At 49.8% G+C, this 17320-nt stretch overlaps 1 protein-coding gene across 14 annotated transcripts in view; it reads right to left on the bottom strand.

Moving 5' to 3' along the window:
- Positions 1-346: 346 nt before the first annotated feature.
- The window catches only part of PRKAG2 (protein kinase AMP-activated non-catalytic subunit gamma 2), a 311916-nt gene continuing 294942 nt past the window's right edge, over positions 347-17320 (bottom strand). For all 14 annotated transcript variants that reach the window (XM_051857058.2, XM_051857059.2, XM_070077300.1 and 11 more), the window contains 8 exons: positions 16445-16490; positions 14459-14513; positions 13318-13444; positions 10365-10530; positions 10009-10046; positions 8590-8736; positions 4400-4493; positions 347-1491 (listed from right to left, as the gene is read on the bottom strand). In XM_051857058.2, the coding sequence (XP_051713018.1) occupies positions 1460-1491; positions 4400-4493; positions 8590-8736; positions 10009-10046; positions 10365-10530; positions 13318-13444; positions 14459-14513; positions 16445-16490 (705 nt within the window). In that variant the 3' untranslated portion in view covers positions 347-1459. The remainder of the gene's footprint in view (positions 1492-4399; positions 4494-8589; positions 8737-10008; positions 10047-10364; positions 10531-13317; positions 13445-14458; positions 14514-16444; positions 16491-17320) is intronic.

Raw genomic sequence — 17320 nt, 5'->3', positions numbered from 1 at the left:
TGAATTAAGAAAGAGACAAGAATTCATATGCTCCTTTATTCAGGGAGAAAACAGTGAAGTGGAAAACTGGATGTAAAATTGAATCTTCCTTGCACTGGTTCTTTCTCCAAATGCCTGCGACACCAGGCTGGGCTGAGTCAAAGGCAGGAGCCAGGAACTCCATCCTTGCCTCCCTTGTTGGGTGGCAGGGGCCCAAGGGCTTGGGCCATCATCTGCTGCCTCCCCAGGCACATCGCAGGGAGCTGGATCAGAAAGGTGGAACAGCTGGGATTCCACCAGGCACTCTGCTATCAGATGTGGGTGTGCTGTGAACTATATGGCATTTTAAAGAACTTCTTTAACAAAGTGGTAGATAGTAGGATTTATTTTAGTTTTTCAATCTGAAAAAAACAAACAAAAAAACAAAAGAACCCAGCTGTCCTCATATATATATATATATGTATATATACACAGTGTCAACATTTTCAGAGCACTTGTATTTAGGAAGGTCTCTCTTCAACCATAACAGTACTGGATGTGCCACGATAAAATTCACAAACAATCGCATCAGCAGCCATACACACATCATGATTTTACATTTCAATACGCGAGAAAAAAAATAGACATCTCCCTGGCACTTGGTTGCCTCCTGACCGCAGCCCGATTCCACACATACTTTTAGAAACCTCAGCTTTTGAAACCCAACAGTGCTTGTTTTACAAGTCATATCCTTTTCCGATCCAAACTTAAATAAAGGGAAATTCGCCATCGTAAAATAACAACCAGGACTTTATTTGTGGATGTGGTGAAATTTGCCCACCAAAAGCTGTGTAAAAAATTGCATGGAAGTAAAAATAAATAAAGCTGTTGCCAAGCAGCCTGGTTTACACGGTAGCTCCGGACAAAACGCTTACAAGTGTCACTGACGGTTTGATAGTAATTATTTATACTGGAATCACATCTTTGCAACAAATCTAATGAGAACAAGCCGACTTGGGGCAGAGGTTCTGAGGCTTGCACGCTCAAACTCGGCCGCGGCTCCGGGCGCTCTGCGGCAGGTGGGCGGGCGGGCAGCAGCGATGACCTGTGGCCGGGCTCGGACATAAGGCACTGGGATCTGACTGTGCCGGACACTCACCTTATGTCGCGTCACCTGGCTCCTACCAGTGAACTCTTTGAAATGAAAAATAACAACAACTTCAGGACGCAGTGCACTTTAATGAAATACAGCATTTAAAACCCTTCAGACGGACGTCTGGGCACAGTCTCCTAATGCGAGCCTGAATCCTCAAGCACATAAAATCTTTTTTTTTTTTTTAAATTTTTAATGCTTACATCACTGGAAAAAATACTCATCGCTAAACCCTGATATACATTCTTGGCCGTTTTACTCTTCTATTGCAGCCAGTGTTCACGAGGCAAGACGTGACCCAGAAACTTTGTTCAAGTTCTCCTGTGAGGGCGTCCGCATTCACGGGGCTCATTCCGTCTCCGTCTCCTTCTGTTTGGCACCTGTCAGTGGACGGAAAGCGAAGCGTTTCAGAGCGCAGGCCAACAGCAGGGCGCTCTCCGCTGGAGGTCTGCACCTGCGCCCAGCGTGCCTTAGCTCCCTCCCCCCACCGGCCCTCACCGATGCTTTCATCTGCATGGTATCTTGTAATTCTATGTCTGTCAGATTTAATATGGAAAAAAGTGTTCCTTTCACGAAACAGTCGTGTGTGCACGTCAGGGTGAAGGCGCAGAGTATGTCACTTGTGCACACTCAGTTATAAAAGCGTACAAAGTGGCAGCACCACCTATCTGGGCGGGCTGTTCTCATCAGAGCACTTTCTCTATTTTCACACCAGGCACTGGACTTCTGAAAGAAGGAACCCCCTAGCAGAGTGAGAGGCTAAAAACACCGCTCGGGCACAGGTGCATCTGACGGTCTAACAATGAATGATGGCTGAAAACCTTATGAAAAACAGTGTCCTTTACAAAAACGACCACCATCTCATCAGAACTCCTTTTTCCAGGGCATCGCTGGGAATTGTTTTGGCTTATTTCACTGCTCAATCTTGTCTGTTTAATTGGCACCGAAGTTGCACATATGTACGGGATGCCAGGTGATGCTGTGATACACGGATACACTGCACGTTAGGCAGGCCTATCTAACTCAAGCATTTATTTATTTTTATTGTGGTGAATACATTCAAAATCTTCTCTTCTGGCCTTCTGCAGCGTACACAGCACGCTGCTGTGGGCCGATGGCCTCCACGGGGAACTGTGGCCCTGGCCGCTGATAGGAAGTCCTGCACGGGAGTGGGCGCTGCCTCCAAGCGCCTTCTGCTGGTTGGCCCAGGAGCACTGGCCTGGTGGAGCTGTCCTGGGTCGAATGTCTCACCGCGTACACATCAAACGCTTTCATTCCCGCTTTTGGTTGCCTCTCCTAGAGTCTTTGGAGGGGCTTGGGCCAGCGTCACTCAGCTCCTTCTATGGCTGAAGAAACTGGGGCTAAATGGGGTAAAGGAATCCGCTCCATTCGGCTGGCTCTCGGGTGGGGCAGGCAGGACTTGCGCTAACGGTGCTGGCTCCCACGCGTGCACCGGCCTGCTGGCTCCCGCTCCTTCTGACAGGGGCATTCCCCGACTTCTCCTCCCAGGGTGCGCTCGCCCCGCAGTTGTCAGGGGGCACAGGACACTTCCCTCAGCCCCGAGTGTTAAACACACAGTGTTGCAAGGAATCCCGGGTCGGCTACTCCTGTCTTTTAGACATAACTCCTACAGCAAGCTATATTTCAATTTCCAGATGTGAGATACACTTCCTCCCTGCACTGGCAGGGCTAGGAGAAGCAGTGTTGGCTTCGAATTTGAAAATATCCAATCAGGATGGAGATTTCGACTTACCCAGCCCTATCTTCTCATTCTTATGCTCTGAGGCAAGGAGGCATGGGGCGGGGGGGCACTCTCTTGCCTGGTTTACTCTGTCTGCAATGAGCATGTCCAAAGGGCCGCAGACAGCTGCAATGCATCCGGCCCTGAGCCTCGGTGGGGCGGCACCTGGAAAGGGGTCTCTGAAGGCGCATAGGTATGAGCTGGCACCCGGGGCTGTGGGGATGAGCTGGAGTGCCCTGGGCCGTGGGAATGAACTGGAGCGCCCGGGGCTGTGGGGATGAGCTGGCGCCAGGGGCAGAGGCCTTTCCCTGTCTGGGCAGGGCTGCTCCAGGAGAGTTACAGAAAAGCGATCCTGGGACGCGGTTGCGCTTCCTTTGCTCAGGGCTGTTTGTGGGATGCCGCCGCTGCCCAAGACAGCTGTGTTGTTCATTTTCAACGCTGTACAGCAGTCCACTGAATGAACAAACCCCCCTGTATCCACCCTTCCTCTCAAAGGCACTGGGACCGCCTCCGGTTTTAGCTTTGCACACCCTGTGATGAACAGCCTTACGTGATTATAAAGGCCATTGTGAGGCTCAGGTCCCTAACGCTGGCTGACGCCTGAAAAGGGCCGTGCCACACCCCAGGCGTGGGTCTGACCCAGCAGATGTAAGCGGGGGTGGGTCCCAAATGGACATTTCACACAGCTGCAGGCGAGCCGAGGAGCGCCCGTGAGACCACTGCTCCACGGCAGGCCCTGGCCTTTTCGCGCAGTGAGCACCAGGAGACGGCGGGGTGGGAGGCGGCCCTTCAGGGTGCATGTGTTTAGGTTACAGACGAACTGTGCCCTTAGCTGAGTGCGCTGCACTTCTGAATGAAAGAAAATCGATAACTGGCGTGCACACATCACTTACTGTGTAACTCCTGAGGGTTCAGAGAGCAAGCTCCTGCCAGAGGCGGGGCTGGGGAGCAGAGCAGTGGGAAGAGTGGAGGGGGGGAACGGGGGCTGCTGGTTTAACCCCCCGAAGCCCCCTCCTACCACTGAATGCAGGGGACAAGAGGAGGGCCTGTGCTGCCTCCCTCTGCGCTCCTCCTGACTGGGACCCGAGAGCTTGCTGGCCTCAGTCTGGCCATCCGGTCGCTAACGTCACCTCCACAGAGCATCAGCGAAGCGAAGTGTTCGTGTGCTGTTTTATCTACTCCAGACGTCTGTGAATTGTTTTTAAGGGGAAGATGGAGGTTTCAACCGTTAGGACCCAAAACACTTCCCTTTGGGTTTTTTCGTTACTAGCTCTCAGAATAAAGCAGAACTGAACTTTTAATGGAGACGGTTCTGAGGAATACGGCACCGGGTCCTGGATTATTTAGGCACTGCGGGGCGCCAGCAGGCTGCTTCACCGCGACCCCGCTCTGTGTAGACGGTTCTCATCTGACAGACACTGCACTTCAAAGCAGAGGAGGAGGAGGAAACGGGTCACAGGGCGACGCGCACGTGCTCGCGCGCGCACACACACACACATACACACACAGGCGCGCACGCCTGTGCAGCTCCCTCCCCGCCTTTCTACCTGCTGGTGTGAGGATGAGGGCCTGCAGGATGTCGGACAGGGAGATGATCCCCACGATGCTATCCGCCTCGTTCACCACCACCAGCCGATGGACCTGGGGAGAAAGGCAGGCCGCGGGGGAGGGTGAGATGAGAAAGACCCGGTGCTCGAGGGGTTACGTCAGCTCGGAGAGGGGACGATGGGTTTCGGGGGGACACTGGACAATGAGCACACCCCACAAGGGGGAGAAGGGAGCGGGGCAGAGCTGTGTGGGAAAGCGCGGGCTGACTGGCTGCACCGTTTGTAGGAACAGCGAGCTGGCGCTGTCTTGCTCAGCGTTTGAACTTCAGGACCCTGAAGCCAAACCCAGGGCAGGGCTCTTGGATCCCTTTCCTCTCCCGCGGTGTCCGTCCTCTAGGAAGCCCATGTCTTAGCTATCCTCAGGAGGACCCACCAGACCGAAGTGAAATGGATGCTGTTTGTCCACAGTTTTCTGCGCTAACGTCTTGTACAAACGCAGGGCGCATGTGCTGAGCCGCCCCTGTGACAAGGCGCGCCCCCAGCCGGCAAGGCGAGAGCAGCGCGCCCCGCCGACTTCGCAGCGTCCCACGTGGCCCGAGGCTGCCGCGTGCCAGCTGCTGGCCTCGGAGACCCTGCCTATGCACGAAACGGGGACACAGGAGATGGGAGGAGCCTACTTTTACATCTTGTCTCCAGCAATACTGTGCTGGTGATATTTCTGACAGCATAGCTTTAGATTAAAAAAAAAGAAAAAGTGATGTAGTCATCGTCCTCCTATCCACAGATTTCTCTCAAACTTTTCTCTACTAAAATGTTTGGCTCCTCAGTGTCCTGGACAGAAGTTTATTAGCTATAATTATAAATTACAGTGATGGTTCACAGCTGGAGCAGGAACCCTTCACCTCTGCACCACAAGCATTTACTGTTAACGTTCAGGGCGGGCCTTCGGGAGGTGTGAAGTCCTGGTCAGGATGCCTGCAGCACAGCGCCTGCCTGTTTCTGCCTCCGGCTCCGACTCCGACTCCGACTCCAGGTCCTGCTAAAGCAGACCTCGAAAGCAGCAGGTGGGCTCCTGCCACCACGTGGGAGACTTGGATTGAGTTCCTGGCTCCTGACCCTGGCAGTTATGGGCATCAGGAGAGCGAACCAGTGGATGGTTCTCTCCGTCTGTCTCTCCCTCTGCCTCTCAAATAAACACCAAGCAAACATCCAGTAATGGCAAGTTGGTCACCGTTTGACTACAGAAGGTCCAACAGAATCGTCTCACCCCACGAGCTCAGCGAAGTCTACCGGAGAGAAGTGACTACCAAAAACCTGCTCTCGCCGGTCATGGCTCAGTCTACGCTTACTCACCTTCCTTGTCTGAGGGGCCTACAGGTCGGTGGTATGTTTAGGTCACAGAGGTAAACTGAGTCATTACTGATCCTGTGTACTGTTCTCCCGACAAGCTCCATTAATGTTAAAAAGTGGTTCTGATGGCCTTGCAAGGAATCATCTGTTCACATAATTATTATTATTTTTTACTTTTTTTTTTTTGACAGGTAGAGTGGACAGTGAGAGAGAGAGACAGAGAGAAAGGTCTTCCTTTTCTGTTGGTTCACCCTCCAATGCCCCCCCCCCCCCCGCTGATCTGATGGCAAGAGCCAGGTGCTTCTCCTGGTCTCCCATGGGGTGCAGGGCCCAAGCACCTGGGCCATCCTCCACTGCACTCCCAGGCCACAGCAGAGAGCTGGCCTGGAAGAGGAGCAATTGGGACAGAATCCGGCGCCCCGATCAGGACTAGAACTCAGGGTGCCAGCGCCGCAGGCGGAGGATTAGCCTAGTGTGCTGCGGCGCCAGCCCTGGTCACATAATTCTAACGAGGACAGAGTCAAGAAGTCTACCTTAGGGGATGCTGCTTAAGGGCAACTTGCTGTCCCCAGTCCCTATTTCCTGTGACGGGAATTCCCCCGCCCCCAGGTGCACGCCCCACCCCCACCCCCGCCCTGTGGGCACCGTGGGGGAGCTCTGTCTTGTTGGCAGTGCACAGGCACCTACAGTGACACAAAGCAGCACAACGCGAGCAGGAGCAGACTCTGTCACTTAGCAAGAGATCGCGGGCGTTGTTCCACACCAACAAAACAGCCTCCTGTAACGTGATTTAAACTCGTCGTAAAGAACGCCATCCCGTCAACGTCCACTGTCCCTATAACTGTGAGGGTGGGGCCTCGCCCATTGCTGCTTACAACCTTCACCAGGCCCAGGGGTTCAAGGACATGAAGACAATGGGAAGCCAGTTAAGAGCCTTGTGAGAACATGTAGTGATGGAGGCTGTGTGCGGGTGTAGGAGGGACTTCCTGCCAAGGGCCTCGGGAAGTGGGCAGAGCCGTGGGAGCGGAAGCCAGGGTAGGGGGAGTGAGACCCTGACTGTTGCTCCCCCATTCGCGGAGGAACGACACTAGACCCTGCGCTGTTCTTTTGTCTGCTCGGCCCTTCCCGGGTTGGCTGTCGATCCCTCCACCTCCGTGGAGGGGCGGTTCCCCCTGCCACTTTCCCCACTTCTGCAGGGGAGCGGCACACCACCGGCGGGCTCTCTCGGGGGCTGCTCAGATGTTATCCGGATGTTCCTGGTGTATGTTGTCTCTCTCCTCCTTTATAGTCCTCTTCCACCAATCCCAACTCTGCTACCCACACGCCGAACACGCTGCTCTCCTCCAATCAGGAGCAAGATCAGCTCCTGCAGCTTATTGGTCGAACTGGAGGCAGCTGTGTAGAAGTTGTTTACTCCTCTCCCAGCGCCATATTGTGGGAGAGCAGATGCATAGAATAAGTCTTAATTCCAGTAATTTAGTCTAGTCCGAGTTGCTCCCCACACCCGACCACACCGTCAACAGGGGCTTTGGGGCCCTCTGGGAGCGCTGGCGCTTCACACCACTCTCCATGCAAGTCCAGGTCACCCGGTAACAGCCTGCCAACCAACCAGGTACTCCGCCTCTGGGCTTCTGCTCTGCATTTATATCATCAAACCGACTTCTCGTGAGTGAGTGTGGGCTAATTAGCGCTTGTTCCAGAAGGAACAGTCGCGCCCTTTCGTCCTAAAGAGTGCCAAGCAGGAGGACCCTCCAACTCCTAACAAGAAAGGAAGGACTTCCCATCCACGTGCATGCTCAGTGAGACAGGCCAGAAAATGACTCCTCTCGTCTTTTACGCCAGTGTTATGCCAAGTGTATCTCGAAATACTGCCGCGAGTGAAGTCAAGGGCAACGTTTACACACTCTGATTCCAGATCCTGCCCGGGACGTCCCCCACTCTTACCCTCTAATGCTCTGTTTACATGAAGAAAATCTTTGGAGAAGTGGACTAGCATCTAACGGGTGCCGGGTGCCACCAGGAACCCGCACGATGGGCTGCCCCAACAAGCTCCCCGGGGAGCGAAGTCTTTGCCGGGACGCCTCTGGGGACCCGTCAGGAGAGCAGGCGACCGCGGCCGGCTCTGCAGGCGGGGCGCTCCCACACCACTGACTAGCGTCTGAGGCAGGAAGGAGATGCTGGTGGACAGAGAACAGCACTTCCACTTAAAAAGTTTCATGTTATGGATTTAGCATTCACTTTGTTATGTATATTAGACTTTTAACTTTGAATTAATAAATTCTGCCATTAAACTTCAAGTTCCTGGGACAACTTTTGCCTTCTCAAGTACATTTAAAAATGAAAAACAACAATTTGAGAGGCAGAGAGAGAGAGAGAGAGAGCGAGCAAGCAAGCATATGTGCCCAAGCACGTGCTCCCATCTGCTGGTCCACTCCCCAGATGCCGGCAACAGTCAGAGCTGGGCCTGGCCAAAGCCCTGCTGTGTCCCCCGTGGGGAGCAGGGACCCAAGGACTGCAGCCATCGCTGCTGCCTCCTAGAGGTCTGTGCCAGCAGAGAGCTGCGGTCAGAAGCCGGAGCTGGGAGCTGAGCCAGGCACTCTGATGGGGCAAGCTGGTAGGCCAGACGCCTGCCCTCAGCTACCCATGTTTTAAGCCATAAAACTGTCTCGCTAGCATGTGCGATTCGACTGTGGCATCGGGACTTCTGACCGAACCTGGACGCTCCCTCGCTGGGCCTTCAAGTGAGCCCCAGCTCTCGGGGCACTACTTGCCGCTTCGTTCTTGCAGGGTAGCTGGGGTGGGGTCGGGGTGGCAGGCAGGCACCTGCGAAGCTGCCTCACCTCGGCTCTTACTATTCTGTCCACAATGGTCTCCAGTGTTTCCAGCTTATTGCACTTCACGACACCTTCAAAATACTGCGAGCGGTGCTGCAGGGCCTGGGTCACTGTGATATCTAGGTTATTGTACGTTTTTTCAGCAGCAAGATTCTGTAAGAAAGCCACAGAAGAGATCACACCCTTTCATTTCAAGTCATTCAACTCAATTAATGAGCAAAAGTTGCAAGTTTAAGGCCAGCTGACTTTTACAAACTCTAGTGTCTGTCTTAGTTTGGTAGCACCATACATCAAAGTTCTCCTTCCAGCTTACAACACGCCATCAGCACTGTTACTGCCTCATCGTGCCGTGCATAATTAAAGCCCCCACATTACAAGGTGTACCTTAATTAGGAAGCAATGCTGCTACATTCTGACTGCATATCCTGCCAGAGACTCTTCCCCACTCTTACGCTAATGCTCCACACTATGCAGGAGTATAATCTTTGGCGAGGTGAACTAGCGTCTGCAAAGGGTGACAAGTGCACAGGGCCAGGGAACCACAGTGATGGGCTTGCTCCGCCAGCTCCCCAGGGAACCGAGTGGTTTCTGGGGAGCCTCTGGGGGAGCCATGAGGATACAGCGTCATCATGGCAGAGGAACAGTCCTATCGATCCGAACGGCTTCTCAGGGCTCTGATGAATTCACGGGGTCCCGCTCAACCGGAATCCCACTGAGCGTAGTCTTTGGTGTCTATTATGAACAGAACAGGATGGACGGAAGGGCTGAGACAGCGCAAGAGAGTACAGACTGTGAGGTCAGCGCTGCGGCGGCAGGCGGGCCCGCGTCTGGGGCCATCAGAACCTTGGTGCCCATAGAGAGCGTGAAACTCCCTGGACGCACATTCACGAATGAAGGGGGGGCGGGAGGGAGGGCATCAGATGCAAAGACACGGCGTCAACAACAACCCCGGCACGTTGGAATGAGGGACTCAAACATGCGCCCTCACGGAACTCTACTGAACACGTAACTTTAGTAACATGCGTGCTGTCTTCTTCAGCGCGGTAGGTAGTCAGCGGGCAATGGGGTAAATTCCACAGGGGACCGACCACTGATGGGTGCACCAGCGCACGCCAGCCGGCAAAATAGAGAGCAACTTCCACACAGAAACGTCACCGCTTACAACACATGCACATGTGGTGACGGACAAAACACACTGGAAGATGGACAATTTTAAGATGCTACTAATTCACAAATCACTGATAAACCAAAGAATATTACAGTACAATTACTATGAGGAATCCTCAGAACTCTGATAGGATCCCAATATCAGAACAGTTAGCAGTTATTAGAGAAGGAACGAGAAGCAAGCATGAAAACAGACGAAATGAGTATATTTTAAAATGCATCCTGGACAACAGGTTTTAAAAAATTAAAAATACTTACAATTACATCAAATTTGGAATAAATATCTACAACTTTTCCTAAAAATGAAAATACGTGTTAGAAATACATCTTAGAGACAAAAAATAACTCATTTAAACAGTCCTAACTGGATGATTACTAGGGATTCAGCACTGACAAACAGACGGGCTATTCTTAAACGGCTAGGGAATCGGATCTTAATGGAAATTTGACAGTTTAAAATCCTCATCATGCCGAGCGCTCCTGGGAGCCGTGTATGTACCATCTCTAAGCCTTCCCTCTGCCCCTGAGCTGCCGTGCTGGTCCTTTCACAGCAGGGTTACCCCAACAAGCCCACCAGCTGCGCCCGTCCCACTGGCAAGGTCAGACGCACGAACCTGACTCATCCACCACAGGCAGGGCCGATATTCGTCTCTCCACAAATATGTTCAAGGCTTTGATGATAGGAGTGTCTGGGTATATGAAGGCAATGTTGTGGTACGTTCCTATTCCCAGCTCATCCAGGTTCTGCTTCATGAAGGCAGGCTTTGGCATATCAGACATCTAGGCAGGAAGACAAACGCACATGTTCTAGCACCAAAACACACCCTTCTCATGCTCAAATGTGCAGTTCAATGAAAAACTATGTCCGACAAATTAGTCTTTTCTAACAATCTACCGGGATGTCTGAATTAATACAAGAAAGTTACATGTAAGAATTGTATCTTTTGCTCAAACCAGTTTGCATAGCTATACCTCTGCTTATAGCTAACTGCTTAGTGAAACACAGCCAAGGAGCAACATGCTAACACGCCTTCTTTCCACTCTCTGAGAAAGCAGATAGAAGAAGGGAGCCAACAGGTCTATCTGCAAGAATCAGACCTGCGAGCGCCGGGAGTGCGATCCTTCCTTCTGCACACTCACCCGAAGCTCCTGGCCCTGGCCGCAGCATTCAGTAGCACTTACTAAGAACGCACAGGTTGCCAGACCCGCGGCAACAACCCATGGGGCTGCTGAGCGCCGCCCGGCCAGCCCTCACTCCATCCCACCTCCACACCCGGGATTCTCCTCGGAGGACTCCGATTGCTGTCTACCAGGAACAAAGAACAAGCCAACGGAACAAGTATAAAGGAACCTTTCAAAAGTAACTTTCCTTTTCAGGGCTCTTTTAAAGGAGGAGGGATAAGTCAGAAGAGAGAATCTAGGATCGTGTTTGACTATAACAAAATAAGGTCTACTGTTTCAAAATCCACCTTTTATAAAGGGTATAGTCGATTCCATCCTCCTGGTGTACCTTATAATTATCAGGAAAAGATGAACAATTAGAAGAAACAAAATGTTCAAGTCAAAGAGTTCATCAATATTCAAATCATGAGAATCCTAGAAATTTAGAGAAAAAAAAAAAGACCTATTAGGTCATCTAGTCCATCTCCATACAGGATAATTCCCTGTTCTATACTGGAGGCTTAGGCTAGCTTTCAGTGTCTTGAAAGGTAATGCTACCTTTTCTCAGAAGTGATCTCCTAACTCAGTCACAACCAGGCTCGGAAATGTATTTGTTTAGATTCTATATTTTTATCTGAAAACCTGTGGTGGAATATTCTAGCAGCATGGTTTTAATTACCACACTGGCCCAAATGGAAGGCGATACCAGGCAAGGGCAACCCCCTCTCCTTTTTAAGGACGAGAAGGACCTCAAGCAGCTTTGCAAAGGCCAGTCTCAAACTTTTACTTCCTCTTGTGCGGAACACCAATGGTCTGGCTTGGGAGTTAGAGCCGGCAGGGTCTGACACCTACCGCTTCCTGTCTGTGTGACTCTGGTGTGTTTTGAGCCAGGCCCTCACCTCGCGTGCACTAGGTGATACAAATGCCTGCCTCCCAGGGCTGGTGGGTGGGGGCGAGCATCAGAGGGTAAGGCGGTGGCTGCAGAACCAGAAGGCTTGACTTGGATGCTGGCGCTCCCACTTACCAGACACAGAACCTTGGCAAAGTCACTAACCTAACTAGTGGTACCAACTACACAGGGGATTCACGAGAACATCAACCTGACAGGGCAGCAGCAAGGATTTCTCAGTGAAAACTGCGTTGAGGACAATGCTGGACAGAGCAGTCAGTGCTCACGGCTGACTTGACATTCTTCCTCTAGATGAGCGAGTCCATGCCCTCACTCGCCCCCTCCCTTCCTGCCAAACCTCATACGCTAAGGCTGCTGCATCCCAGACGCAAAGTCTGGTAAACAATCCTGATACAAGCCTCATTCTTTTCTCCTAGGCTGCCCATTTATTGGACATTCTGGTTTTTTCTTTGCGGGGAGGGGTGGGAGGCAGAAATTACTCTTCTTATTTTCTTAGCATTTATTTAACCACAAAGAGTGTTATTCGCTCTATAAGCTGTGAAATGCAGGACTGGTGTGATCACAAACGGTGCCTCTCTCAGTGCTAAGCCCTGTGCTTCTGTCAGCAAGAGCGGCCTTCGAGGGCTGCTCCCAGGGCGGAAGCCTACCTCTCAAAGGAGGTAAGACTACAGAGCTATTTTAGTTCCTTCCGTGAAGCTGTGGAGGCGAAAATGGAAAGCTAATTTGAAGCTGAATTTTAATATCTGTCACATTCTTTAAAAAAAATGACTCTTCTTCAAATTACCTCTTTTGAACCATTAATGCCTCCTACTGGGTCTATTACACCGATCACTCAGAACCTCAACTTCAGTGCATGTAATTAAAAGGCAAACACAAAAGCCCTCTTGCAAAAACTCCCCCTTCCATCTGTGCCTTTCCAATATGGTCTACCACTGAGGCTATACGTTTTGCATGGTTATGAACCGGCTCATTTCAAAAACGGCTGAGAACCTGAAGATCATAGGGGTCATAGGGGCCTAATTCGGACCAACATGGTAGGCTCTTGCCAACGTGTTATGTGCTGGGGGTTATTCTATTGTTTCAGTAATAAGACAATCTTGGGGACAGTATTTTTAGAACATGTTTCTAAAACCATGACACCAATAAACACATCATAAAATAATTTTTGCTCTAAACACGGGCTCCATTTTTCTTGTACACCAGTCCTTAAGCAGACTACCTTGCAAACGGCTTCATTTCCCATTCATATGTCACATGATAAAGGGCTTGAATTTAAGCAGAAAATTCCAAGAGTTTTTCTTGCTCTGGTCCTTGCACTGAAAGGTGACTGTTTTTGAACTAGAATCAACTTTGCGAATGTACAATTCAAACAGCAGTGAGTTAAAGAAACTGAAGTCACAACCAGCAATTTCTTCTATGCAGAATAACAGGAGCCAATTTACTTGCATGTCTCAGCAAAAGCAGCTATGTCTTTAGAAACGCTGAAAACTACTTACAAAAAGCTGGAGGAACTTGAGGATTCTTTTGTGGGTAAGTATATAAAGTGCATTCCCACTGATAGGGTCAATAACTGGCAATCTGTGGATTTTATTTTTGATCAACGAATATACAGCATCGAAGAGACTGTGGGAAAAGCCATCAAAGGTGTTAGGAGGCTTTAAAAGCAATGTCAGGAAACTTCAGGCCACCCCTGCCGTGGAGCGCGTCCGTGTCTGTGTATCACAACAGAAGGCTGAGCGACTGAAGTGTTCTGGAAGACTTAAATGGGAGATCTCAGGAAATTTCCGGGTTTTTTTTTTTTTACAATTTGTTAATACATCTGAAAGACAAGTGTAAGCTAACAATCTCTAGAGAGCAGTCTTTCAAATTAGCATGCTCAGAGGTTTTATTTGAAAGAAGCCAAACCTAAGCCCTTAGGAAAGCCGGCACTGGGGAGCTCAGGCGCGGTGAGGGCCGCAGCCAGGGCCTGGCTCGGGGAGCAGTGATTCCTGCTCTGGCCCTGGCTGGCCCAGCCCGCAGATTTAATACAGCAGGCCCTGCCCCGCTGTGCAGGCAACAAGAAGGCTGGGCGGGTGTATCTCGTTAAGACTTGGAAATAAGATAATACAAATAAATATTTAACTTTTTCTCTAGTGTGGGCTTGAGTTTTTAAGACGCCTTTAATCAAACGCTTAAATGTGTCACAGCCATCCCGCATGGCCTGGATCAGAAACCACAGCTGGGAAGGAAGACAGCAGAGAAGCAGCCCCACCTGCCAAGCCCCTGGGCCCCGTGTCTGAGACACTCGTTTTGAACATCAGTACGGATCAGGATCACTGGCGGAGCTGCTTACATGTGTATGCCTGGGCACTGCTCTGATGGAAAAGGTTGGGGGTAGGGCCCAGGAATCTGTGATTTTAACAAGATCCCTAGGCTGGTTCTGCTCCAGGTCATCTGCTCAGGGTGACCACCTGCCCAGCCTACCATCAGTCCTCGGGTCCAGCAGTGGCCCCTAATGTGCTGAACTCAGTATGCGGAATTCAGGAGGCTGGCCCCACCTAGATGGAACACGTTTGTTTGTTTGTTTCCATCTACCTATCGTGGTGATAAAACAAACAAATCTGAATGTTTTCAAAGGAAAAAAAACCACAAGTTTACCTTGCATCTGGAGATATATTCACTAAAGGCTTAAATGTTTCTTGTAAATAAAGCTCTGTATTTATAGAAAGAAAACATGCAGTTAGTAACGTATCTGTTTGCAATTACTATATAAATTCAAATCTTTCAGTTTACAGATGACAATTAAAAATCCAAATCAAAAGAATTTAATCTACCCCCAGCCTCTGTGTTAATTACAGTTACTGCTATTTTACCCAACTTCCAAAGTGTTTCTTGGGATGTTGCCTCTGAAGGACAATTAAATACCTAAAACACAATTTGACGGTAGACGTTTATAAAATCAGAAGCAAACCCCAAGCAGTCTGGTCAGAGAGCAGCACCGGCGGAGGCCGCCAGCGCGCTGTCGGGTTAACATCGCCCCCAGGAAACGAGGCATTGGTGAAGTTACTTAGGACCATTTTCATTTGACAAACTTTGCTCTGAAAGGTTGTTAAGCTGTATTTTCCCCAACTAATGCCCAAAGCCCACTGCATCTTGGGAGTCCTTGCAGCATACGGTAATTTTCTTTGCAAAGCTGTCGACTAGGTTTCTGATGAGAAGGCGCTCAAGACCACCGTGGCACTACTGCTCCCGAACACCGCGCCACGCAGCGCCGCGATGCACCGAAACGTAAGCCGAGCCCTCACAGTACCGGGGCAGGAGAATCTCCTGGTGCTAAGTTACGCAACCGCTTCATAATGAGGCTGCGTGGCTTCCATGTTCACCCAGTTAGTTTAGCTTGCCTTGATAAAGCCATAACAAATCAAACATGAGGCCTTGAAACTTCCCAATCATACGGAATTACAAAGGCCCACAGAGCTTGTTAGAGGGCTGTGAAGGCTGCTCCAATTTCAGAGCCAGCAACCAGGGTTGCTTGTGTCACGCATACTATGGGAGCTGCAAAGCCAGGTCCTTGAGATGGAACCTGGAGCTTTCTGAGCCTCTGTGTGTGTGTGTGTGTGTGTGTGTGTAATCTGGAGTTTTGTGTGTGTGTGTGTGTGTGTAATCTGGAGCTTCCTGACACTGTGTGTGTGTGTGTCTGTGTGCAATCTGGAGCTGTGTGTGTGTGTGTGTAATCTGAAGCTTCCTGTGTGTGTGTGTGTGTGTGTAATCTGAAGCTTCCTGTGTGTGTGTGTGTAATCTGAAGCTTTCTGTGTGTGTGTGTGTGTGTAATCTGGAGCTTTCTCTGTGTGTGTGTGTGTGTGTGTGTGTAATGTGGAGCTTCCTGACCCTGTGTGTGTGTGCGCCCCTGCTTTTCTAGAGGCTTTTCCTTGAACCCCCTACTAAGGTTCCTCTGGGTCAGTCTGTCTGGGTCCTCAGAGCGGCTCTGTTCTTAGGCCCCCCAGCCCCATAGCCGCCGTGATGAGTCTCATTCAGACCAACAATTTCCCAATCGTGAAACGAGGATTCTACAAATGGCTCCACCGCAGAAAAGGGTACCAGGACTGTAAAGAGTGGATTTTAATGGGTCAAACAAAGCAGTCTTGAAGTTATTTCCATGTGCTCTGGTCCAAGTCACCTAGTTGAAGGTTCACCTGTTCTCAGGTTGCTCCATAATTAAGTCTCAGTAAGAAGAGATACTTGCTTTTGTTTGAAGTTAGGCCTGCCTTTGGCACATTGTCTATACATAGGTGAAATTCGGAAGTAACCCTTCCTAGTGAATGTGGCTCCATGTGGTTGGGAAGGTGGTGTGTGTGTGTGTGTGTGTGTATGTGTGTGTGTGAGTGAAAAGCAGTGTGGGCTTGGGTCCAGTGTACTCCACTGTCTCGTCCCAGCCTCACACATGGCCTTGCACGCTCTAAATGTGGATGGGATTTAAAGCAGTAGGGCTTACTTTCAGAATTAATACAGAAAGAAGTAGAATGTTTTAATTAACATTCTATTATCCAGCAGAGAATGGATCTGTGGCATTCCAACAGAATTTACACACTAAGTATAGCATTTCCCCCTGAAATGAAAGGATCTTTAACAGCCGGTAGTGCTTACCCCTCCAAGTTTCAATCTTATGCTCCTCTAATTCATATATCTGTACCTGCAAATGGGAAAAAGTCCTATTTACAAATGTGAACATGTACAACACAGGCATAAATAATACTGGGAAAAAGGAAATAAAACACATCTTTCATAATGGCATTTCTGTTCATAATTAGAAAATGAGGGGAAATACAGAGGAAAAAAAAGTGTCCTAAAGTGTTCCAAAAAACCGAGCTGTATACTGGCTCTCAGCAATTCTGAGTTACTAAGCTACAGCTGAGATTTGTTGGATGGGTTTGGCTTCATTTTATCAAAATTTAAAAATCGCGCTTTGTGTAGTCTGAAAGCAGGGATACAACCATGATGAAGAGAAGCTGGTATTCACGGCCACTGGGCAGTATTCACGAAATCAGGCATGGAAAATAAATGCAAAATATTTACAAAGTCTTTGGTACAACTTCCTTCTCAGTGTATGTCTTATGAGGAAACTCATTTTTGTATTTTACATAGGAACTTAATTATTGGACAATACTGACCATGACATGTAACACATATTAACTGGATTTACTCGACACCTTGTAGATACTAATGCTAGCTAAATAAACACAGTGTACGATTCTGTTCTTTCCCACCCTTGTACACAAACAGACCCATGGCCAAGCAGGAAGAACGACACCATCACAGTGACAGGAGGAGGGAAGAAGCAGTTTCCCATCAATGTCTAAGAGGAGAGCTGGACAGTGTGCCAGGGCCTTCCACCGCTACCCTCAGCCAGGAGCAATCTCTTCTAACCGGCACAAAGATGTCCAAACTGAAGTTCTTCAACTTTAAAATTTACTTATTTAAAACCACAAAGTAGACTTTTAGAAAAGATTTACTTTATTTGAA

Source organism: Oryctolagus cuniculus, chromosome 7, assembly GCF_964237555.1.
Source record: "Oryctolagus cuniculus chromosome 7, mOryCun1.1, whole genome shotgun sequence".
Taxonomy (NCBI): domain Eukaryota; kingdom Metazoa; phylum Chordata; class Mammalia; order Lagomorpha; family Leporidae; genus Oryctolagus; species Oryctolagus cuniculus.
This window is presented reverse-complemented; position numbering and strand designations above follow the sequence as displayed.